Source organism: Pteropus vampyrus, unplaced genomic scaffold (genome assembly GCF_000151845.1).
Source record: "Pteropus vampyrus isolate Shadow unplaced genomic scaffold, Pvam_2.0 Scaffold85, whole genome shotgun sequence".
NCBI classification, from domain to species: Eukaryota; Metazoa; Chordata; class Mammalia; order Chiroptera; family Pteropodidae; genus Pteropus; species Pteropus vampyrus.
In genome coordinates this window covers 1,647,889-1,673,278 of record NW_011888866.1, presented here as the reverse complement: position 1 = coordinate 1,673,278, position 25,390 = coordinate 1,647,889, and the positions used below count along the sequence as shown (strand labels likewise).

Below are 25,390 nucleotides of genomic sequence, written 5' to 3'. Positions count from 1 at the left end.
TTTGAGTTAATTTTGATATATGATATTAAGTGTCCAGCTTCACTCTTTTGCATGTGAATATCCAATTTTCCCAGCACCATTTGTTTAAAAGATTGTCCTTTCTCTATTGAATGGTCCTGTTGCTCTTGTCAAAAATCAATTGACCATATATTTGAGAGTTAATTTCTGAGCTCTCCTTTCTGTTTCATTGATCTGTATGTCTAACTTTATGCCAGCATTACACAGTTTTGATTGCTATAATTTTGTAAATTTTGAAATTAGACGTGTTGTGTCCTGCGACTTTTTTGTTTAGGATTGTTTTGGCTGTTCGTGATTCTTTGAGATTACATAGGAATTTTAGAATGGGCTTTTCTGTTTCTACAAAAAAAATGCCACTGGGATTTTGATAGAGATTGCATTGAATCTGTGGATTGCTATGGGTAGTATTGTCAAGTTAATAATAAGTCTCCCAGGCCCTGAAATGAGATGTTGTTCCATTTGTCTTTGTAAATTTTTCAGCAATGTTTTATAGTTTTCAGTACAGTTCTTTTGTCTCCTTGGTTAAATGTATTAATAAGAATTTTACTCTTTGATGTGATTGTGAATGGAATTGTCTTAATTTCCTTTTTTGGATTCTTTATGGAAACAATGATTTTTGTGTGTTGATTTTATATCCTACAACTGTGCCAAATTCATTTATTAGTATGAGCAGTTTCTTTTTTTATCTTTAGGGTTTTCTCCATATAAGCTCATGTCATCTGTGAACAGGGATAATTTTACTTTTTCATTTTCAATTTGGATGCCTTTTATTTCTTTTTCTTGTTCAATCACTCTGGCTAAAACTTTCAGTACTATGTTGAATAGAAGTGAAAGGGGCATTCTTGTCTTGTTCCTGATCTTAGGGGAAAAGTTTTTTTAGCCTTTGACCTCTGAATACGATGTTTACTTTGGGATTTTCTTACATGGTCTTTATCATGTTGAAGAAGTTGCTTTCTTTTCCTCATTTATTGAGTTTTTACATGATGATTTTTAAATAGGGAAAATTGTTGGGTTTTTTTTTTTTCCTGTATCTAATTCCTACCCCCACTGTGGCTTAAGGCCACAGCTTTCCACATGATGCAACAAATAATTGGTGGTGAAAGCTCCCATAATTTAGCTTCAGAGCTTACAAACACCATAATAATCAGTCTAAAGGGATTCATGGTACCCGCCAGTCTGTGGTGTAGTCAGTGCTCTTTCTAGCTAGAAATGTGGAATTTAGGAGGCCTCTGAGGACAGCGTCACTATAAATTTGGGTTTAGTGTTTGAGACTTGCTTCAGGACGTATAAGGTCAAAACAGTATACCCTTTTCTAGGAACCATCCTTGACATAAAATATAGCAAGTTGGTAATGTTATGTTTATGAGATCTACTAGGAACAAAGTTGGAGACAGAGGGCTCAGTGTCCACAGGAGGTTGGGAAAGCCTCAAAAAAAGTGAGAAGTACACTGAGTTGAGGGGAGAAAGAGGTGGGATTTATATTCCAGGTATTGGGATCAGGTGGGATTTATATTCCAGGTATTGGGATCAGGAAGCAAAGGCTTATTTTAAAATACACGAGAAGAATTCCAGTTCAAGATAGTAACGTGGGATGGTCCTGAGCTCACCTCTTCCCGTGGACACACTGACTCTGTAGGTACATATGGAATGATTTCCTCTGAAAAAAAAAAAAAAGAAAAACCCTAAAAACTAGCTGAGCAACTCTTGCACATCAGGAAGTTAGAAGGAAACCACAACGAAGCGAGTAAGAGAGACTGAGACACAGTCTCTTCCATCTCCTGACGTAGTGACCCACAATCAGGAGCGAACTAAAACCCAGCACTTCTCCCTGAAGAGTGAAAGGTTTGAACCCCACATTGGATACTGCAGCTTTTTAAGACCTGTATGTGAGAGATTAGCCCTAGTTTATGAGGCTGTAGTGAACGGAGAAATGGCTCTTAAAGGGCTTGTATGTAGACCCACTCACCCTAGGGCCAGGCCAGAAGCTGCTGATTGAAAAGCACCCAGACTTTATGTGAAAGAGGCTTATTTGCTAATCCTAAAGTAGTCGCCTTAGGGGCAGGGGCCTGCTGGGGTATTCTCTGGGGATGGAGGCTTGCAGGTGCCATCTTCATGCTCTCCCTCTGCCACACTCCAGAGTACCAGTATATCTCAGAGGGGAGTTTTTACATGCATCTGGTGCTCCAGTTTTTGTGGGTGCTGCCAGGGGACAATTCTATGTCACCTGGCTCTGGCGGCCAGTGGGGCTTACGCTTGGAGGTCCCACAGGACTTGTAACCAATAGAGAAAGTTCTTAAACAGCCACCACCCTCAGGACACAGCAAGAGGCAACAGACCTAGGAGCTCAGTTTTTCTACAAAAGAGACTTATTAGCTTATCTTCATAGCTGCAGCCTGAAGTGCAGGCTTCTAATTAAACACACATGTAAAGGCCCACTGTAATCCTTCCAGAGTCTTCAGAGGGTGGGCGGTATCTTCCTGCTCTCCCTCTGCTGTGCTCCACAGCAACAGTATCTCAGAAGGGGAGCTCTTATACTTGTCTGGTGCTGTTGATTTCGTGGCTGCTGGTCAGGGGATTCCCTTTGGTCTCCCGGCTCTGGTGGCCAGGGAAGCTTGCGTTCCCGGGTCCCATAAGACCATAACAACTGGAGAGAGAGTTCTTGACAGGCTAGCACCCCACAATACTGAATAGATATCAGACTGAAACACACCCCCAGTCTTTCTTTCAAAGAGACCTATTTGCTTGTCCTGGAGTTTGTCCTTGGGGGCAGGCTTCAGGTTTGGCATATATCTAGGGGCCTACAGAGCTGCTCTTGGGATGTAGGCTGGGGTACACCATCTTTGTGCTCCTCTTCTGGCCTGCTACAGCTTGCCAGTATCTCTTAGAAAGGACTTTAATACTTATATGGAGCCCCAGCTTTTTTCAGCTCCAGGGGACACCTCCAGATCACCTGGCTCTGGTGGCCAGATGCAGTCTCACAGGACCATATATATCTGCATACTTTAAAAACTGCTGCCTGAGGGTCTGGTTTGGAATCAGCCTGAATCTAGTGGCTGATGAAGACCCTCCCCTTTGGGATACTGACAAGTCTTGGCACATCCTCAACTACTGGGAACTATTAAAAATAAAATAGGTTGCTTGGACAATCACAGGTTGTTCTGAGAGACAACTAAGAGCTAGGGCAGGGTTGCATGCTAAGGTTCATCTCTTACAGGAGGCACTCCTTCAAGACTGGCAGAGGTGCCTGTTTCATCTAATGCTTAGAAACCAACACATAGAGTGAAGCAAAATGAAGAAACAGAGAAATATATTCTATATGAAAAAAACAAGATAACACCTCAGGAAAAAACCTTAATGAAATGAAGATAAGTAATTTACCTGATAAAGAGTTCAATCTCAGGAAAGGTATGGATGAACACAGTGAGAACTTCAACAAAGAGATAAAAGACCAAATAGAAGTCAGAGCTGAAGAATATAATAACTGAAAACAGCAGAGAGATGAATCAAAAGAAACTATCAGTGAACTCAGAGGGCTCTGGAACTCACCTAATCAGAGCAGCAAAAAGAATGATATGATAAAAATTACAGGCAAATATCCCTGATGAAGGAAAAATGAAGATAGCTTAAGACAGCAGTCCCCAACCTTTTTGGCACCATGGACCAGAGCTCTAATGAGAATCTAATGCCTGATGATCTGAGGTGAAGCTGAGGCGGTGTTGCTAGCACTGGGGAGTGGCTGCACATACAGATGAAGCTTCACTCACTTGCCCACCACTCACCTCCTGCTGTGTGGCCTGGTTCCTAATCGGCCACAGACCAGTACCAGGGGTTGGGAACCCCTGGCTTATGGGACTATGGGACAACATCAAGCAGACTAGCATTCGCATTATAGTGGTCCGAGAAGGAGAAGAGTGAGAGAAAGGGGAAGAAAATTTATTTGAAGAAATGATGACAGAAAACTTCCTTAACTTGAGGAAGGAAACAGACATCCATATCCAGGAATCCCAGAGAGTTCCAAATAAGACAAACCCAAAGGGACACACACTGATACCTTATGGTTAAAATGTCAAAAGTTAAAGACAAGGAGAGACTTTTAAAAGCAGCAAGAGAAAAACAACTTGCTTTGTACAAGGGAGCCCCATAGGACTATCAAATTTTTCAGCAGAAAATTTGCAGGTTAAAAGGGAGTGGCATGATATATTCAGAGTGCAGGAAGAAGAAAACTTCCAACTAAGAATACTTTCCCCAGCAAAGATATAATACTGAATTGAAAGATAGTCTTCCAGACAAGCAAAAGCTGAAGGAGTTTATTAGCACTAAATCAGCCTTATAAGAAATGTTAAAGAGACTTCTATAAGCTTCAAAGAACAGGTGCTGACTAGTAACAAGAAAGCATATGAAAGTATAAATTAATAGGTAAAGGTAAATATACAGTAAAGGTAGTAGATTAATCACATTAAATTCATATGAGGTTAAAAGTCAAAAGTAGTAAAAATTGCTATAACTATAATAATTAGCTAAGGGATACACAAGATAAAAAAAAGATGTAAAATGTGGCATCAAACATAAAATGTGAATGAAGAAGAGTAAAAATGTAGAAGTTTAGAGTGTGTTCAAACTTGTTATAAGTTTAAAATAGACTTATAAAAAGTTATATGTAAGCCTCATGGTAACCACAAAGCAAAAACCTATTAGATAGAAAGATAATGAGAAAGGAACCTAAGCATACCACTAAAGAAAGTCATCAAACCACAAAGGAAGAGAGCAAGAGAAGAAAGGCACAGAAAAGAACTACAAAACAGCCAGAAAACACTTAACAAAATGGTAATAAGTACATAATTAAATGTAAATGAACTAAATTCTCCAATTAAAAGACATGGTGCAGCTGAATGCATTAAAAAACAAGACCCACTGATACGCTACCTACAAGAGAGTTGCTTCAGATGTAAGGACACCAAGAGACAAAGTGAAGGGATTGAAAAGACATATTCCAGGCACAGGGAAACCAAAAGGAATCTGGGGTAGCTATACTTATATCAGACAAAATAGACTTTAAAACAAAGATTGTAATAAGAGACAAGGGTATTACATAATGATAAAGGAGTCAATCCAATAAGAAGATATAACATTAGTAAATGTATACCCAGTATAGGAGCATCTAAATATATAAAGCAAATATTAACAGAGCTAGAAGGAGAAAGAGAGAGCAATATAATAGTAGTAGGGAGCTTTAATACTCCACTTACATCAATGGATAGATCATCCAGACAGAACACCCATAAGGAAATGTCGGCCTTAAACAACTCATTAGACCAGATGGACTTAATAGACATATACAGAACATACTATCCAAAAGCAACAAAATATTCTTCTCAAGAGCACATGCATCATTCTCTAGGATAGATCATATGTTAGGCCACAAAACAAGCCTTAATAAATTTAAGAAGATTGAAATCATATATTTTCCAACCACAGCGGTATGAAACTAGGAATCAATTATAAGAAGGTAACTGGAAATACACAAATACATGGAGATTAAACAACATGCTACTGAACAACCAGTGAGTCAAAGAAGAAGTCAAAAGAGAAATAAAAAAATACCTTGAGACAGATGAAAATGGAAGTACAACATGCCAAAACTTGTGGGATGCAGCAAAAGCAGTTCTAAGAGGGAAGTTTATAGTGATAGATGCCTACCTCAAACAATAAGAAAAATTTCAAACAACCTAACTTTATACCTTCAGGAACTAGAAAAAGAAGAACAAAGTAGAAGGAAGGAAGTAACAAAGATCAGAGCCCTACCCCTGTGCCACCAAAAATAATGAAATAGAGACTAAAAGGATAGTGGAAAAGACCAGTGACACTTAAGAGCTAAGAGTTTATTCTTAAGAAAAATAAATAAAATTGACTAACCTTTAGCTAGACTCACCAAGAAAAAAATAGGACTCAGAATCAGAAATGAAAGAGGAGACATTACAACTCATACCACAGAAATACAAAGGCTCATAACTATAGACAATTATATGACAACAAAGTGGACAACCTAGAAGAAATGGATAAATTCCTAGAAACAATACAACCCACCGAGACTGAATCATTAAGAAATAGAAAATTTGAACAGAATAATTAGTAGTAAGGAGATTGAATCAATAATCAAAAACGTCCCAACAAACTAAAGTCAAGACCAGATGGCTTCACTGGTAAATTTACCAAACATTGAAGAAGAATTAATACAATATTTTTCAAACTCTTCCAAAAAATAGAAGAGGAGGAAACACCTCCAAACTCATTCTACAAGACCATCGTTACTCTGATACCAAAACAAGACAAGGACACCGTAAGAAAAGGAAATTATAGGCCAGTATCCCTGATGAATCTATATGCAAACATCCTCAACAAAATATTAGCAAACTGAATTCAATAATACATTAAAAGGATCATACACCATGATCAAATGGGATTTATTCCAGGGATGCAAGGATGGTTCAGTATCCACAAATCCAATCAGTGTGATACACTACATTGACAAAATAAAGGATAAAAATCATATGATATCAACAGATGCAGAAAAACCATTTGACAAAATTCAATATCCATTTATGATTTAAAAAACTCAGCAAATTTGGTATAGAGGGAAGGTACCTCAATATAATAAAGGTCATATATGACAAGCTTGTGTCAAACATACTCAACAGTAAAAAGCTGAAAGCCTTTCTTCTGAGTTCAGGAACAAGACAAGTGCCCATTCTCACCACTTTTATTAAACATAGTATTGGAAGTCCTAGACCGAGTAGTTAGGCAAGAAAAAGAAATAAAAGGCCTCCAAATTGGAAAGGTACAGGTAAAACTTACTGTTAGCAGATGACATGATATTATATATAGAAAACCCTAAAGACTCCACCAAAAACCTGTTAAAACTAAGTGAATTCAGTAAAGTTGCAGAATACAAAATCAATATACAAATACTGTTGCATTTCTATACACAAACTATCAGAAAGAAAATTAAGAAAACAATATCATTTACCACTTCATCAAAAAGAATAAAATACCTGGGAATAAATTTAACCAACAAGGTGAAAGACCTGCACACTGAAAACTATGATATTGATGAAAGAAATTGGAGACACAAATAAACGAACGGGTATGCTATATGCTCATGGATTGGAAGAATATTGTTAAAATGTTCAGTACCCAAAGCAATTTATAAATTCAATGTAATCCCTATCAAAATTCCAGTGGCATTTTTTTCATAGAAATAGAACAGTCCTAAAATTTGTATGGAACCACAAAAGACTGCCTAGCCTAAGCAGTCGAGAAAGAAGATCAAAGCTGGAGGCATCGTGCTCCCTGATTTCAACTGTACTACAAAACTATAGTATTCAAAGTAGTATGATATTGGCATAAAAACAGACACATATTCAGTGGAACAGAATAGCCCAGAATAAACCCATGAATATATGGTCAATTAATTTATGACAGAGGAGCCAAGAACATACAGTGGGGAAAGGACAGCCTCTTCAATAAATGGTCATGAGAAAACTGGACAGCCACATGCACAAGAATGAAACTGGACCACTATCTTATACTATACACCAAAATTGACTCAAAATGGACTTGAATGTAAGACCTGAAACCATAAAACTCCTGAAAGAAAACATAGGGGTAAACAAGTGAGACTGTATCAAACTAAAAAGCTTCTGCATAGCAAAAGAAATCAACAGAATGAAAAGGCAACCTACTGAATGGGAGAAATATTTGCAAATCATATGTCTGATAATGGGTTAATTCCAAAATATATAATGAACTCATACAGTTCAGTAGCAAAACAATAACAACAACAAATAATCCCATTTAAAAAGACATTTTTCCAAAGAAGACATCAGATGACTCACAGGCATATTACAAGGCATTGACATCACTAATCATCAGGGAAAATGCAAATCAAAACCACAGTGAGATATCACCTCATACCTGTTAGAATGACTATCATTAAAAAGACGAGAAAACAAGTGTTGGAGAGGATGTGGAGAAAAGAGAACCCTTGGGCACTGCTGGTAGGAATGTTAATTGGTACAGCCACTGTGGAAAACAGTATGGAGGATTCTCAAAAAATTAAAAATAGAATCACCATATGATCCAGCAGTTCTGCTTCTGTATTATTATTGGGAGAAAATGAAAACAGTAATTTGAAAAGATATATACACCCTCATGTTCATGGCAGCATTGTTTATAAGAGCCAAGATATGGAAACAACCTCAATGTCCATCAACGGATGAATGCATAAAGAAAATATGATACACACACACACACACACAACAACAACGGAATATTATTCAGCCATAAAAAGAAAGGAAACCTTGCCATTTGTGGCAATGTGGACCTTGAGGGCATTATGCTAAGAGAAATAAGAAAGAAAGCCAGATACCATAGGATATCACTTATTTGTGGAACCTATTTAAAAAAACAAACCCAAGTTCATAGAAACAGAACAGATTAATGGTTGCCAGAGGCAGGGTCAGGTGGGTGAAATAGGTGAAGGGGCTCAAAAGGTACACATTTGCAGCTATAAAATAAAGTCATGGAGATGTAATATACAGCATGGTGACTATAGTTAATAATATGTATTGCATATTTGAAAGTTGCTAAGAGTTCTCATCACAAGAAAAAAGATTTTCTAGATATGTATGATGATGGATATTAACTAGACTTCCTGTGGTAATCATTTTCAGCATAACACATTTATCAGATCATTATGTTGTACACCCAAAACTGATGTTATATGTCAATTATACCCCCTGGCCACATACTGGCCTATGCAATAACCAGCCCACACCCAAGCTCTGCTAGACCTTGTCCCACTAACCTCCCCTGATGGGGCCCTTCTACTCTGTCATGGAAGCCAAGGCCGACTATGACATGGAAATTCTTGAGTACAGAGATAGTGTTGCTTTTCCTTATATAGCTAGGCTTGTGCTTGCTATCCAGCTTTTCAAAGTAAACAGTATATTGTTTAAAGATGCACATTATGATCTATAAAGGTAAGCAAAGAAATGATTAACACAAAAGTCAGGATACTGGCTGCTTCTAGGGGGAGAGGGCGTTCGTAATTGGGAAGAGGCACACACAGGAAGCTCCCAACACGGCTCCTGCATGTGGTTGCACAGGCTGCCCACTGCATGACTCTAAGGGATGCCATTCACATAAATGGGCTCCTCAGGTACAGGAGAGAATCCATTCCTCTACCTGAGTGGTGGGTACTTAAGCATTCATATTTTTCTTTAAATAGAATAATATTAATTCTCTACAGAATGATACATACATTTTATAGACTTCTGAATATACTACTGATTGTACCAGGAGTCAGCAAACTTTTTCTATAAAGGGCCAGCCAGATAAGTAAATACTTTAGGCTTCTACAGCGTATAAAATAAAGGTCTGGTCCCAGTGACTCAACTCTGCAGTTGCAGCTTAAAAGCAGCAACAGGTAATAATATATAAATGAATGGGCATGGCTGTGTTCCAGGACAATTTTATTTACAAAGCCAGGTGGCTGGATTTGGCTTGGGGCCACAGTTTACCAAGGCCCAGTTTACACAATTAAGTGTTTAAAAGAAAATTATGTAGCTCTGGTTTATCCAGGGGATTGGGAGTAGAGTCTGGAATGAAGGAGCCATTGGAGGGTGTAGTAGGAGACCGATAATGCAGCCTTCTATAATCTGTGTTTATTTTTTAATAAGTTCTGATTGTGAAAATGTTTGATCTAAATTTGCCTTTTTTTTTTTTTTTATGAATTTTGGGTTTTGTCCTCTGTAATGTAAGATATTGAGAGAAAATTGCTGTTTCAACCTGATTTCATTGGGAAACCATTTTTATCAGTTATTCAGACTAATTCTTTCATTAATAATAGCAATTCAACAACAATAATACCATCTAAAAAAATAATAGTGCTACCAGATGTCAAACATGATGCTAGGCACTTTATACATATTTTTATTTCTTACAGCAGTTCTTCAAAGTAGGTATTATTATTATTATTATTATTATTATTATTATTATTATTAATTTGGTCTTTTTTTGGTAACTGAGAAAGGCTGACTTTTCCAAGGTCACATATAGCTAATAAAGTGGAGATTTGAGCCTGAGTCGTTCAGCTTTGAAGTTCTCAGTCTGTTTTCCACAATACTCTACCTCTATTAAAGACTTCCTCTTTTAATGCTCTCAAAATCATTTTGGTTTTAGATTGTCTTCGCAGTTTTACTGACTTAGAAGAACTTGATGAGACAGAATTATATATGTGCCACAAATGCAAAAAGAAACAAAAGTCCACTAAAAAGTTCTGGATTCAAAAACTACCCAAGGTAAGTGTTAAGTTTCAAATTATAATGCAGTTTTGAGGGGAAAGTGCTTATGACTGATGAGAAAACAAATTATTTTTATAACTTTATGTGATCTGTTCTGTATTGGTCTCTAGGGTTTTCAGTAAAAGCTAAATAGACCCTTTGAGAATGCATACTTCAGCGTGTCCTGATAACCATTTCCAGTGTGTAGAGGGGGAGAGCAGCTCCCACACCACCACCAAACGATTCTCCCACACCAGCTGGGTGTCCTACAATTCAACTCAGTTCTGAGACTATCCTGAGATAACATCAGATTCCACATGTTAAAGGCTAAATTATTCCCACAAGACCTTTTTCCACTTCAGATGCCAGTCACAAGCCCAGGTTGTTACTTTATGCTTCTGACCTACACACTGGAAGTTACCATGACCCCCTTCTCTTTGGACTGCAGATGCCAGTTGCAAGTCCAGGCGGTTACTTGTACTTCTGATTATCTGTAAATCAGAGGTTCCTATGCCCACCTGCCCTGCCCCCCTCCTTGGGTTCCATTAATTGATCAGAGCAGCTCACAGAACAGAAGAAACCTGTTTACTTACTAGATTACTGATTTATTATCAAGCATATTTAAGGATATGAATCAACAACCAGATGAAGATATACAGAGCCAGGTTCCAAACAAAGGACCTTCTGTTCTCGCGGGGTTTGGGTCCTGGCATATGGTGGCACCTGGTGTCCCAACCTGGATCTTCTCCAAACCCAGTGTTTTTGAGTTTTTATGGAGACTTTATTACATATGTGTAAGTGTTTACATTATTGGCCACTGGTGACCATTCAGCTTCTATTCCCTCTCCCCACCCTGGAGATGAGGGGGGTGGGACTGAAAGTTCCAGCCCTCTAATCACTTGGTCTGTTCTCTTGGCAACCAGCCTTCATCATAAGGTGAGGTCTACCAGTCACCTCATTAACATAAGACATGTTTATCACTCTCATTGCTTAGGAAATTCTAAGGGTTTTAGGAGCTGTAGTCCCAGAAAAGAGAACTAAGACCAAATATATATTTATTATAAATTATAATATCACAATAATGTATGTGTGGAAGAAAGCAATATCAAAGATCAAAAGAAAAACTGATAGGCCATCTAAAATATTATTTGAGAGACATTAGTACCAAGTAATTTTGATTGAAAGGTAAATTAGGTGTTTTATTTACAGTCTTTGTCCTTATCTCTCATCCAGGTGCTATGCTTACATTTGAAAAGATTTCATTGGACAGCATATTTAAGAAACAAAGTTGATATATATGTAGAATTTCCACTGAGAGGCCTAGACATGAAATGCTACTTGCTAGAGGTAAGGTAATTACCTTGGTTAGCCTAGTGAAAAGATGGCTCTTCGGTAAAATTACGTCTTCACAGACAGTGGGTAGAGGTTATTGAGGCAGGAAGTACTGAAGCCATTGACCACTGCTTCTAACTCAGGCCCGGGATGCCTTCTCCCTGTTTCTGCAGCCCGAGAACAGCGGCCCCGAGAGTTGCCTGTATGACCTCGCTGCTGTGGTGGTGCACCACGGCTCTGGGTGAGTATGCGGTGGCCTCGGCATGGTTGGGAATAGCAGTGTAGACCTGCAGTGTTGCACTACTCTTGATAATTCTTCCCAAACTCCCTAAAAAATGGATTCAGATACATTCAAGTAGATGAAGTAGTACTTTCTTTAAGTTTTGGTGTGAAAGAACATTCCTGAGAGGATGTTGTGAACCACGAAGAGAAGGTACATAAAGCAAAATGGAGCATGATTCATTCGAGGCCAACATTTAGAACCCAATCTTGTTGTCCATAAAATCCTGAGTAGTCTTTAAAGTTATTTCTTTTGCCGATTGATATTTAAATGAGAGAAAATGGAAGATTATTTATAACTTAACATTATATTCTCTGAAGATTTTTTATTTTGTTGAATAATTCTTGATTTTTTTTTCCCCCTAAAATTTTGTATTAGGGGCATTTACGGTCTGATTTCTGATCTGTTTGAGAATGACAGCTTTACCTTCAAACTTACAGACTACTATTACTTGGGCAAAACATTATCCATGTTGAAAATCCTTTTCTCCAGAACTTTGTAGACATTGGTCCAGTTGCTTCACCATTCATTCATAGAATTATAAATGATGAGTCCACTACAAGTCTGACTCTCATTCACTTCTTTATAGGCGGCCTGTTTTTTTCTCTTTGGAAAGTTGTAGGATCCTGTTAAGAAATTACATCATATATATTCCTGATAGTTGATAGGGATAAGCTTAGTCTGGTGGCTTCAGCTCATGGAAATGTTTATTTATTCCACCCCATTCTCTATTCTCCCTCTGGAACTCCTGTTAAATGTACAGTGAATTTAGGTCTTTCACACATTTTAACTATTCTTTCATGTTTTCCATCTGTTTCAGAGAACTGCCATGGCTTGTTTTTCCAAATCACCAATTTGGGTTTCATTTCTATCCAAATCGAAGATTAGCTTCTCCATGAAATATTTAGATTGTGGCCATCACATTTTTCTGATAACTTTTTCATAACAGCCTATTCTTGTTTTATGGTTGCAGTATCTCCTTAAAACCGTTGGTACTAATTAGAATTTTTAGAGTTCTTTTTGTATTTTTGCATTAAATTCCTCAATGGTTAACTGCTTTACTGTTTTTCTTGGGACGTATCTTTTTGATGACTTTTGGTTGTTTATTCAGGATCATGATAAATGAAGGATGAGGTTGATAATTATTGGTAAATGGTAAGCGTTTTTTCTAGCAATTGTGAAGGTCTCTGTTGTACCAGAAGGCTGCTCTGCCTGGGAGGGCTGGCTCCGGGGCTCCAGTGAGAATGTGTGGGTCAGGCTGACAGAGAAAAGCCCTGACGGCCAAAGTAGGGGGAAAGTGCTTCCCTGGAGGCAGACGACTTTCTTAAGCTTGGTTTTTTTCCCCCAAGACTAATGAGGAATCTGGTTCTCAGTTTCCCATGTTTCCACAGGCCTTGACCAATGCTTAATTATATTGAGAGTTCCTTAGCTATTGGGTTTCTCTGTTAATCCAATACACTCCTTTATGTATTCTAGAAAATCCTCAATTTTTGGTCAGTCAGTGGCACTTTTCCCTGTTTTCCAGTGTCAATATATTCCTTGTCATTTCGGTGGGTTTTGAGGAAGATAAAAATGTGAGCTCAAACAGCCATTTTAAACAAGTCTCCAGGATTTATTCTTTGATGATAGTACTTATTAAAATTTATATATCTGTGAGTTTCATGGTTGCACAGTTCCGTCTGATTTCTATAGTCGTCTTTGATATTTTGACTTTTCCTTACAGGGTTGGTTCTGGACATTACACAGCATATGCAACTCATGAAGGTCGCTGGTTCCATTTCAATGACAGTACTGTAACATTGACTGATGAAGACACCGTTGTGAAGGCAAAGGCCTACATCCTTTTTTATGTGGAACGCCAGGCCAAAGCTGGATCAGATAAACTTTAATACCTCCTCTAAATCATTATTCGTCAACTGTACCGGACAAACATTTCCAGTTTTCCATAAATACTTGATCCAAGATTTAATTTCATTATGCACTTTTCAGTTTCCTATTTTGGGTTTAGTTTTATTTTGTCAATGGTAGTGACTTACTGAACATGGGCACCAACTTTTTTTTTTTTTAGTTCTACCAGAAAACCTCAGCAGATGTTTTGATTTGCTGCTTTAGTTGTAATAATTGTTTTTATATGTAGTTCCAAGAACTTAGTTCTATTTGACTTTTTTATATTAATGTTTTCAGTTCTCACTTTGAGGCACATTTGCATCAGTGCTTTGGTTTCTCTCACATGCCGAAAGCAAGCTCGGTTCCTGATCATGAAGAACGACATAACTGCCTGCTGTACTGGAGATCAGGTTGACTCTAAATCAAGAATCATGTGTGCATGTAATTTGTGGCCCACGAGATTTCAGTGACTGCTCAGTAATCATTCTTTTTGCTTGTAAGAGATAACAGAGTGCATCATTGAGTAGACCAGGTAATTGATGCTCCTGGTATCTTTCAAGGCTGCTGTTTATCAGCACTAAATAAATTTGGTGGTTCAGTGGTACCTGTACTGAAAATTCAAGAATTACTCTGTTGGTTTTTTGGTTTGGGGGTATTTTTATGTGTGTTTTAATAGAGGTGAGAGTACAGAAAAGTCTAAATAAGACCAAATACATTTAGTGTTAAAAAAATTCTGTGACCCAGCTACATGGCATAGGTGTTACCCAGTGAGATGCAACCATAGCTTTTGTTTGCTTTTTTGAATCAGCACCTAATTCCCCCATTAGTTGTAGCACTGGGGATAACTGCATGTCTGCTTCACTCTTTCTTCCTGCTTTGCCATCTGGGGTTGAAATGCCAACCTCCAGAGTTGATTCTGACCATCATCTGCCCTTCATGTAACACTGTGGGGTCTGCTTCTACAGAAGGAAATGAGAATCTTTATTACTCTAAGGTTTTAAAAACTCTGGCCTATCCTGATAGCAGAGCAAGTTAAAAATATTCTCACTTTGAATAAGTAGAGTTCCTGTTGAGTTTAGTAGTCTTTGTTTTAAAATTGTTCTTAAGAAAAATAGGTACAAGAACTATTTAGATTTAACTTAAATTGAAATTTGGAACCAGAATCCCATTTAACGAAGGTGATCGTGATTTCCGCGCGTGCTTCAAGCCAGTCTGTCGATTATGGGTGGCGGTGGCATTACTTGCAAATTACTTAGAGAAGGAACTCCAAAATAGGCCTGTACGCATGGACCACACACTGTTTTCATGCTCATCTCTTGTCCCAATCATTATTTTTCTCCCTTCTCAATTTTCTACAAGTTATTACAAGGGACAGAAAGTAGTTCGTGTTAAGCCAGCCAACCAGACTTTTTGATAATCTTGTTTCTTCTATTAAACAAAAAAGTAAAGATTTTAAGTGTGTAAATGTAAAAGAAATTCTGGTGGCTGCCGTCCTAGGCCAGATATTTGAAGTTGCAGGAGCAGATGCGGCTTCATTTTCCACTTTAGTATTAGCTGCATAAATCCCATATTTTCTCAGAGCAGAACACATCTGCTAAACACTTTAACATGACTAGGAACAAATTGCAATTACGTTTCACCTTGTCCTGTCCGGTACAGGTGGTCACTAGCCACAAATTTAATTAACTTTAAGTTTTTCAGTCGCACTAGCCCCGTTTCATGTTCTGTGGCACAGAACCGCGCACCGCTAGACCATTTCCACCGATGCGTAGTGTTTCCTTGGACAGGGCTGGTCTAAATTTTCACTCCAGAGAAAAACTTTGCCATCGTGTTAGGTCTTACCACTTAAAGAGTCTAGAAGATAATTAAGAGGTGAACGTGTATTTAAAATGGTTTACAGCGCTAAATTAGATTAGGTTGAACCATATGAAATTGTGATAGTTGACTTTTTGATCTACAAAAATGAGTTTTGCATAATTTGATCTAATCAGTACATTAACACCACATCTAATTGAACTTGAAATGTGCATCTTCTTTGATTTTGCTAAGTATCTCCTATGAATCCAGGCTCTTTTGCTTTAGAAGGTACACAGCTATAACTTCTAACATTTGCACTTAGATCGTTAGTATCGCTGAATGGGCAGCTGTTATGACTTCAACAATAAAGCTTTGGGCAGTGTTGATGGTGGTGAAAAGCTGTCTTTTTATGCCAGGTGGAACTTAGCAATGGACTGGATTACCTTGTTGAGGAAAGTGGTCCTCAGGCAACACTGTTGGCTTAAGAGATAAACACGTCTCTTTGAATTTTTGTATTTTTATTGCTTGATTTTAAGCAGAAATGTTTGAATGGTATCACGAAGGCTCTTTGGAAAAATGATTGCATCCATTTGAATTGTGCACTTGAACACCAGTGATGTAAATGTGCCTATTTGTATTTTAAAAATTTAACTGTGTAGCCTTATCACACCTATTTTAAAAGCTGATTTTTGTGTGTGTGTGCTCTTCAGGGCTTTTTCTCTTGTGCCATGCTGTCTCAGGCATGTATGTGGCTTCTCAGAGAACTTATGCTAAGGCAGGGCCTCATGCCGGGTCACATGGCTCCTTGGACAAGAAAACTTTCTCAGAAGTCCTCCCACACAGGGGGGTGATAGAAACAGTTTGTGGCAACACAAATCTCTCTCCATGGTGGAGAAACCTTTGCTTATCCACTGTATTCTACTCAGTGTCTAGTGATGACAAATGTAATAGAATTAAACCGGTAAAGTATACTGGCCCTGGTTGGTGTTAAATGTGTATCTCACCTGTGGAACCTACTCAGCAGCTTGGTTTCTGGGGTTGGGGACGTATTTATTTCTTAAAGCCAAACCTCTCCTTCATTGGTTTAGTGTACATAAGTCTAGTAAGATACACTTATCCCACCTCAACCTCCACTGTCCCCTAAACCTTTCATGTCCCCTCTGTTGCTGATGTGGCCTCTTCACTTGGGCCCTGGCAAAGCTCGTGAGCAAAGTGTGTTCCTGCAGCCAGGCATGGGTCCCAGGTGACCGAGTGTAGCCATGGGAACACTCACTGCACAGGAAGAGGTGGGCATGTGGTAGTGTCATGGCGTAGTCCAGGGTCTTTGCATCGCCTCACTGGATGCAGTACCTTCCCCCTCAGGTCTGAGTGTAATGGAATCCAAACTGCCCTCCGCAAGCATTGGTCGTGCTGTGTTGTAATCATTTGCCATTAAAACCTAGTTTGTATGATGCTGAGAGGATTATGCAAGTGATCGATTTAAGTTGTAATCACATCCCTTTTCTGCTTCACCAACCTGAACTGTTTTATGGAAAGTATCATTAAAGGTCTGGTCTCTTTCCTTTGGACTATTATTTCTAAATACCTTTCAGTGGAGCCAAGTAAATGATGATGTACTTGCTCAAGCTCTGGAAGTCAGTCAACAGCAAGCTAGTTCTTACAGCACCCTCACCACCTTCACCATCTGGGGCTGTTGGTGTACAGAGGCTCAGATGAAGAGACTTGTGGGCAGGGTGGTGGCGAGAAGAGACCCTGTAGTGCCTACAGTCAGGTGCCTGAGGGAGCTCACCCATGCTCAGTGAAGTCATCCTGTTATGACTTGTGACTGAGTCGCTCCTTGTGATTGCTGATCTTAAAAAAAATGAAGCCTGCTTGCCTCCTTCACTAGACTACCCCGAGGAACCAGGTTTTAGGTTCTGAGCAAAGGATATTGGTCATCTTTTAAAATAAATGCTTTCAAAAAACATTTTTTACAGTAGGCTCCTATACACTACCTCTCTGCCCCCATGTCCCCTGCAAACAGAAAAAACAATCATCCTTTGTCTAAACCCATCGTTTTCCTGTTACTTGCCTGTTCTTATCAGTTTTCTAAAACTGAAGACAGGTGCTTGCAGCCCAAATGGTTTGGCCTCCAGGTCCCGTATAGCACGTTTCCTTTGGGCAGCTGTGCTGGTCAGAGGCTGTGCAGCTGCTGTTGCTGCAGCCAAGTAGCCAAGCTCCACACAGGCAAAAAGGGAAGCTCTGTTGTCATCGCCCCAGGCCTGAGCCAGAACCCTCCCTGCCGCATTCTGGGGCGCTTCCTAGTGCCCACCCAGAAGAGCAGCAGAGGGGCCAGGCTCTAACCATTCACCCTGCCAGGGTTCTGCTGCTCCAGCAGGGCTATGGGCATGCGACTGGGAAGCCACGAGGAACCAAAATTGACTTCTGATGGCCAGCACACTAAAAAGCTGAATGAATTGCCTGTTTGCAGGGGTCGGCCCTCTGAAAAGTACTGGACTGGAAAGGATTTGGGAGGGAAAGTGGAGATTAGGCCTTCTGTTGAATACAGGTGTGCTGCTGCATCCCTTTCTTGAGAATCACAACTAGAGCCTAAAGGGCCTTCAGCTGTCAGCTGTCATTTTGAACAATTAAAATGATTAGCTGGAAATATTAGCTAGTTTACCCTTTCCTTTAGAAATGCTTGTTCCATTTAGCTGTTTTGTTGTTTAAGAAAACACCCCTTCTACTTCACCTTGGCAGTGGCTGGGTAACTGAGGCACACAGGACTGCTGATACTGCCTTCTCACAGCAGGGGAGCTGGCTAGAATGGCTGCTTTCTTTCCTTAGCTGCATTCTGCTTTTTAAAGGCAAAGCTGCACCAGGCCTGACCAAGCCTTATTTCTAGAAGAGGGTCCAGCATAGTTGCTTCATAGGTCTTACTCCACACAACTTAGAAAACGTATTCCCATTCCTTCCAGACGAAGGTAATCCCTGACATGGTGTTCCTTGGTCTAGCAGAAAAAACACTGTTCCTCTCTCACTGCTACACAGGCAGAATGAAGCCTTTACTATCTGCATCCCCCAAACCAACCAAATCTAGGCCTTCACAGTAGGATTGAGATTGAAGTATTAGAAAATGGGCCCACCTATTGAGAAATCTTGGTTACTTTTAGGAAGGGAGAACTTAATAGATAAGACCTCCAGGCAGTTTGCCAAATGGAACTAAAAGCATTCACAAGGAGGATGGGGTGTGGCTAGCTTAAAGTATTTTAGTTTAGACTAAAATACTTTAAAATTGTTTCAAGCAGTTCTGTATGAAGAGCTGCCTCATCTATCCTGACATTTTGAGGAATACACACTAAATACAGCAGGGCACGTAACTGGAAAAATGTAAAGCCAAGTAAAAAGTTTAAAACGTGACACACACACACACACACACAGGAGAACCCTGGAAATATAAGCTACTTAAGATAAATCTTTTGTGAAACAGCTCTGGGTAAAAATAGAGCCAGTTGGGAGGCCCAAAAATCCCTTTGCCTTGTGGAGGGCAGCAAGATTTTGAGGGTAGTTCAGCCTAGCCTGGAAAAACCATCACTACTGAGTAAAAATAACAGAATTAGTGTATTACTCATGGCTTCTGCTTACAGCTCTGAAAAAACGGTCACCCTTAGCTCCTTATAGACAGGTTTCTTCCTACTAAGAGTGGAGTAAAAGATATAATTATGTATTAATACTAGAAAATAAAAACATTCTAGTTACAATTAGGGTCCTTTCCAGGGAGCAGAGCCTACAAGCCCAGACAGAGGGGTCTGGCTAGCCACCTAGAATGAAAATGCTTTGGGAAAAGCCAAATAAGCTCGCTGCTAAGCACCATTGTGCTAAAAGGAAAAGAAATCCCTTTTAAGGAAACTATTTAACTTCAATAGGCTGCTTTTCTGCCAGGATTTTCAATTCCTCTGAATATAAGCCGAGCCACAGATTTGCACGTATGTCTGGATCCTTCCCCCCTCCGCCCCTTAGAGCTTCAGCACCAGTTGTTAGCCAGAAATAAACCCCATTCCACAACCATATATGTCCACCAACCCAGAGCTGGGGAGGAGCAGCAGGAGGTAGGTCAGGTCCCTGGGCTCCAGCCACACTCAGTGTGGCCGCTGTGTACCATGCACATCACCCAGCTCAACAGGGAGTGCCTGCTGCACCTCTTTTCCTTCCTGGACAAGGACAGCAGGAAGAACCTCGCCAGGACCTGCCCCCAGCTCCAAGACGTGTTTGAGGACCCTGCACTCTGGCCCCTGTTGCATTTTCGCTCCCTCACAGAACTCAAGAAGGACAACTTTCTCCTGAGCCCAGCGCTCAAGAGCCTCTCCATCTGCTGGCACTCTAGCCGCGTGCAGGTGTGCAGTATTGAGGACTGGCTCAAGAGCGCCTTCCAGAGGAGCATCTGCAGCCGGCACGAGAGCCTGGTCAATGATTTCCTCCTCCAGGTGTGCGACAGGTAGGTCGCCTCCTGAGCAGCGCTGGCTGATATCCAGAGCTCTGGGAGGTTTATGGGGGGCAGGGAAGAGCAGCTTACAAGACCAAGATGGCTCTGCCTCAAGGAGCCTCAGACTAGGCCAGAGGCAGACCCTCAAGGCCCATCGACAGCAGAGTCCCCAGAAGATGGATAAAAATCATGAAGGAAACAAGTGACAGTCCTCCTCTTAGCCTCATAGTTCCTGGGGCTGCTTCTGCAGCAGAGAGCAACTGGGCTTCAGCTGTCACTGTCTTTCGGGCAGCTGTCCTCCCTGGCAACCATTAAGTGCTGGATGGGTCCAACTGGGCTTGGGTTTTCAAGGTCAGACCCCAGGAAAATGTTCCTAGATTCAGCAATCAGCTCATCCCTCCAGCAAACTCCAAGGCTTGTGAAATGAAAGCTAGGGTGTGCTGGGTTAGCTGAAGCATGCCAGATTAAGGGGGTGAGGGTGGTGACAATCATGGTTTCCTCATTAGAAATGTTAATCTTCATGCTTCCTCTTGGAGAGGGTGTTTTATCCTAATTTTTCAAAGGAGCAAACCAAAGCTCTGAGTTTGTATAATTTGCCTACAATCTAGATTGCCAGATTTTAGCAAATATTCAAGACACTCAGTTAAATCTGAATTTCAGAATAACTGGTATAAGTATGTCCCAAATACATCCTGTATTTGACCTGTCAGAGCCTACTTCCTAGAGTAGCCCATATAGATTTCCTCAGAACACAGACTTCCTCAGCCAGGCTCTTACTGAGCTTTTATCAGTCGGTCCTGCCTTTGAGGAAAGGCACCCCTGGGCTACTATCAAACTAGGCTCAGCCAGCTTGCTGCCACCCAAGTAAAATAGCTACTGTTTGCAGGCAGCACGACAGGAATGAAAGTAGTATTGTGGCCCCATCTTTTCTTTTTCAAGGCAGTAGAAAGAAAATAAGATGGACTTGTGACTAGATCTTAACTGGACCAGGCCATTTTGACGGGTTTAACAAGGTCCAGAAATCAGACTGGAGGGTCACATGAGGGGGAAAGCTTGCCTAGAAATTCCATTCTTGCTGTAAGAACCAGATTTAATTCCCTAAATGAGCAAGGTGTGCTGTGGGCCTCCCAGGCCACTGTCTGGGTGCAGCAAAGAGCCCTGGCAACACAAAGTGTAAAGGGCTTGGTGGTCAGGGTTCTGTGCTGAGTCCCCCAGTTCTGCTACTGTCTGACCATGTGACCTCAACCCAAATATTTAAATTTTCAATCTCATCATCTGTCAAATAGAATAAATCACTTATGTCACAGGCTAAGAATTAAATGACACAGTAGCACTGACACACATTAGGTAAAGTAAGTATCAAATCTGGTTCTGGCAATCAGCTGGGGCACGATGATAGTGAGGAACAGCTAAGGCTGACTGGACAAGGGAGGGAGCTGTCTCTTTGGTTTCTTCCTCCATCAAGAATATTCTAAAGTTTTGAGGAAAGGATCATTCAACACCCTGGCTTAAACACTTAATCCTCATAACTACCCTGAGGTTAATAATTTCTCCCAACTGACTTTGTCCCACAAAGTTCAGACATTTGTCCTGGATCAGACAGCAAGTAAATCATAGACAAGTTACTTGAGCTCTCTGGGTCAGTTTCTTCATTCACAAAACTAGGGGTATAGAAGTTGATGTGAAGATGAAGGCATGTGAGCCTGGGAAGATGGAGTGGGTTCAGTGTGTGAAATGTGGTGGTGCCCAGTCTATTGTAGTTCCTCATCCCCTTCTCTAGGCACAAGGGGGCCAAGCTGGCTCAGGCAGGTGCAGTCAAGGGACTAAGGAGGAGCATGATGGGCAAAGCCAAAGGAAAGGACAATCCTCGGTCCAAACTCCAGCTCCCTCTGGCTACAGGGAGCCAAGGCCTGTGCCCAAGACGGGTCCTTCTTGAATGGAAGTGGCCTGATTCTGTTTACACCCTGAAGAGGGTTACAATTGCTTACAGAAGGCCCAAAGCAGGCTACTCATACCCCAAAATCTCACCTAACCTTCACAACAACCCCACTGGGAGGCATTATTCCCTCCCTCACTGCCTACCGCCCCACCAGGAAAATTAGGCCACATTGTAGATCTGCCAAGACTAACTTTGCTCAAGATCTTTTTCTCCATCAGGTTCTGGTAATAAAGCTGGGACAGATGGGCCTCCAGGCTTTCTAGACAAGTTACCTCTGTGACTCTGTATTCACCTCAGGCCTGGTTCTAGGTACTTCCAGTTCTTGACCTAGCCTGGCGTCACAGTGGGAGGTGTACTAACTCTGAAACTAGGGCTTTAGAACCCAGAGCCAATACTCAGAAGCGCGCACCCCATCTCCCTGCCTCAAAGGTTGGAATGGACCTGTTTCGAAGCCACCCCATAGGAAACCCTTCCTCCCTTCCTGTCCTGTGTGAAGAAGCGTCAAGGCCTCAGTTTAAGGCTAGACCGGAGCTATCACCACGAACCACTTCCTCTATCCCAACCCAGGGGAACGAGTCCGGGGAGAACCAATGAAACTACAGTTGTCTTTCCTGGAACCAGCATCCCCCACTGCCAGCAGGAGCAGGACTTGGGCTCCCCACTGGGGAATCCTAGGAAAAGCCCACGCAGATTAAGGTATGGTGCGTGGACAAGGCAGAAAGAGCAGTGGAAACGCGACAGTAGCCCTGGTTAGCCGCGTCATCGCAGGCAGCAAGTTTCTTGAACTCGCTGGGCTCGGTTCCTCCTCTGTAAACTGCGGAGAGTTCCCCTGGGCGGTTCGGGTGACGACCAGCCAGTGACCTCCTGCACGGGCGTGGCCAGGGGCGTGCTAACTGTGCCGTCCTCAGCCCGAGCCCGTCGTCACGGTGTTCTCTCCACAGGTGCCCCAATCTGGCGTCTGTCACGCTGTCGGGATGCGGCCACGTAACTGACGACTGCCTGGCGCGCCTGCTGCGCTGCTGCCCGCGCCTGCGCGTGCTGTGCCTGGAGAACTGCGCGCGCGTCACCAATCGCACGCTGGCTGCCGTGGCGGCGCACGGGCGCGCGCTGCAGACGCTGCACGTGGACTTCTGCCGCAACGTGAGCGCGGCCGGCCTGCGCCGCCTGCGTGCCGCGTGCCCGCGCCTGGCGCTGCGCGCCGAGCACAGCGCAGCTATGATCCCCGACCAGCCCCCGCGCGGCCCGCTCGCGCCTGGTCTCGCCCTCCGCAAGCGGCTCCTGCGCTAGTCCGCGGGGTCGCGGAAGGACACCGGCCTCGTCTCCGAGCGGAAGGAGGGGCGAGCGGAATTAACAATCCCAGCTGCTCCACCTGCCAGCCTGTCGCCGTCTTCTGAGCCTGTTTCCCCGTCTGCAAAATGGGGATACGAATGCCTACCTCACATTAGATTTTATGGTTAGGATGAGTGCGAGATTAAATGATCGGATGCCTGGAAAACACTCGGGTGGTTCTCACTAAACACCGGCACCTTTCCTTGTCTCCCTTCCGCAGCAGCGGGAGGCGACTACACCGTCCTCCCGACCTGCGTAACGCAAGGCGGACGCACGCCGCAGCGGGTGGGGGGATTGCCGGGAGGAGCAAGACGCCCTGGGAACGAAACTGAGTGGCCCCGGCGGCCGCCCTCTCTTGCAGTCCCCCAGCAGCCCTCGGAGGCCCCGCCAACGGCGCAGGCTTCCTGGGAAAGTGGCCTCCGTGCTGCGCCAGCGGGTGGGATGAGTGGAGGAACCCCGGGCGCAGAGCCCAGCCGCTTCGGCTCCCACCTGCGGCTTTGCTCCGTGCCCACGCCAGCCCTCTCACTTTTCCGCGGGCAGGTGCATTCCTAGGAGTTTGTACACGCGATTCTAGAAAATTCACGTATTGGTGTGACTCTTAACAAACATAAATTGCATAGTTATTATTTTTTGTTCTCGTGAAGGAAAATAGTTTAAAACAACCCAGAGCAAAAGCAGTGGCCCTGGTTAGGTCTTTTGATAAAGAAACCATTATAAGCTGATGCAGAGTTAGATTTTTTACCTGCTGAATTTGCTGAACGTCAGCAAACGCCTTGTCTTCAATTTCAGGGCTTTCGTCCCTTATGTCCCGCCTTTAGCCACCAAGTAAAGGCTCTGAGCCACCCAGCAGCCTCCTGCTCTCAGGTACCTGGGGGCAACTTTGGCTAAGTGGGGAAGGCCGGAAGCACTAATGAGTGGTGGCCAGTGCTCACACTCTGGCTCTACCCATCACCAGCTGTGACCAAAGCTCCTTACCTACCTGAGGCCAGGTGTTTTCTTTTTTGTGAAAGGGGAGCTTGATTCTTACTCACTGGTTCCTTAATTCGTTGCCCAAATATTGGGGGAATAGCAAGGGAAAAGAGACAAGTTCTATTCTCATGGTGCTTACATTTTAGTAGGGGAAGAGACAGCAAGTACAGTAAGTCTTAACCGCACTGATTCTTGGAACTACAGAGAATGGAGGTATAATGAAACCAACTTTGCCATAGGCTAATTGATATAAACAAAAGTTAATTTCCTATGGCATCCTAACACTATTTGATGACTGGCTGTAATTGTTATATAAGAAGATAGTAAGTACTGGGTAACCGGGAAGCTACTTCAAAGGGGTTGACCAGTGTTAAGTCTCATTGAGAAGGTGGCATTTGAGACATGAAGTGAGGGGACGGAGCAGCATCTGGGAGGAAAATACTCTGGGAAGAGGGAACAGCCAGTGCAAAGGCCCCAGACTAGGAGCATGGCTGTTATGTTAGGGCAATAGCGAGGAGGTTGCTGTGGCTGGAGCAGGGAGGAGGAAAGACAAGCAGAAGATCGGAGAAATAAGGGATGAGATAGGCTGTTGAGGTCTCACAAGTTATTGTGAGAATTAAATGAGAGTTAGACACCCCTGCTACCCCACAACTCAGTCTACCCCTAGCATGAACCAGGGCAGAAACGATATCCAGGTGAAGACCAGGAAGCACTGAAATTTCTCCGGGCAGATAAGCAGAACCCCACCAAACCCCAACCCCTCCAGGGATGGCTGAAGGCCTCAGTTGCTACCCCTGGGCCCCTGGTTGGGCCAGTGCTTAGCCTGGAAATGGGGTAACCAGTAACAGAACTGGGCCCAGTTATGGCATAATCCCTCATCCCTGTGTGAGGAGAGCCAGCCCCTTAGGCCGCCACCTGCTGTGGAATAGGAGGGCCCATCACTAACTAGCCTGTGAGACCAGCTTCCTCTGTGTGACTTTACAGTTCACCCACCATGCTCGGGGCTCTGGAGGGAGGCCTTGCAGGGACTTAATTCT

The 25,390-nt window shown here is 42.3% G+C and overlaps 2 protein-coding genes and 1 long non-coding RNA gene across 4 annotated transcripts in view; all 3 read left to right on the top strand.

The window, feature by feature from the left end:
• The window catches only part of USP3 (ubiquitin specific peptidase 3), an 80,445-nt gene extending 63,820 nt beyond the window's left edge, over positions 1-16,625 (top strand). For both annotated transcript variants that reach the window (XM_011363368.2, XM_023532526.1), the window contains 4 exons: positions 10,258-10,376; positions 11,592-11,705; positions 11,864-11,931; positions 13,694-16,625. In XM_011363368.2, coding sequence (XP_011361670.1) covers positions 10,258-10,376; positions 11,592-11,705; positions 11,864-11,931; positions 13,694-13,859 — 467 coding nt within the window. In that variant the 3' untranslated portion in view covers positions 13,860-16,625. The remainder of the gene's footprint in view (positions 1-10,257; positions 10,377-11,591; positions 11,706-11,863; positions 11,932-13,693) is intronic.
• Positions 779-1,736, top strand: LOC111742016. Its single transcript, XR_002781139.1, has 2 exons — positions 779-1,487; positions 1,519-1,736. It is a non-coding gene; the product is annotated as an uncharacterized LOC111742016 (long non-coding RNA).
• A 726-nt stretch (positions 16,626-17,351) lies between the features above and the next one.
• FBXL22 (F-box and leucine rich repeat protein 22) lies at positions 17,352-23,779 on the top strand. The gene is made up of 2 exons (XM_011363365.2): positions 17,352-20,128; positions 22,997-23,779. Exons 1-2 carry the CDS (start codon positions 19,794-19,796, stop codon positions 23,340-23,342), a joined length of 681 nt encoding a protein of 226 aa, XP_011361667.1. The 5' UTR covers positions 17,352-19,793; the 3' UTR covers positions 23,343-23,779.
• The last annotated feature ends 1,611 nt before the right edge of the window (positions 23,780-25,390 follow it).

Coding starts and splice junctions, on each gene's coding strand:
- FBXL22 (XM_011363365.2), top strand. CDS start 19,794: ATGCACATCACCCAGCTCAACAGGGAGTGCCTGCTGCACCTCTTTTCC. Junction 20,129..22,996: donor CTCCTCCAGGTGTGCGACAG/GTAGGTCGCCTC, acceptor TTCTCTCCACAG/GTGCCCCAATCTGGCGTCTG.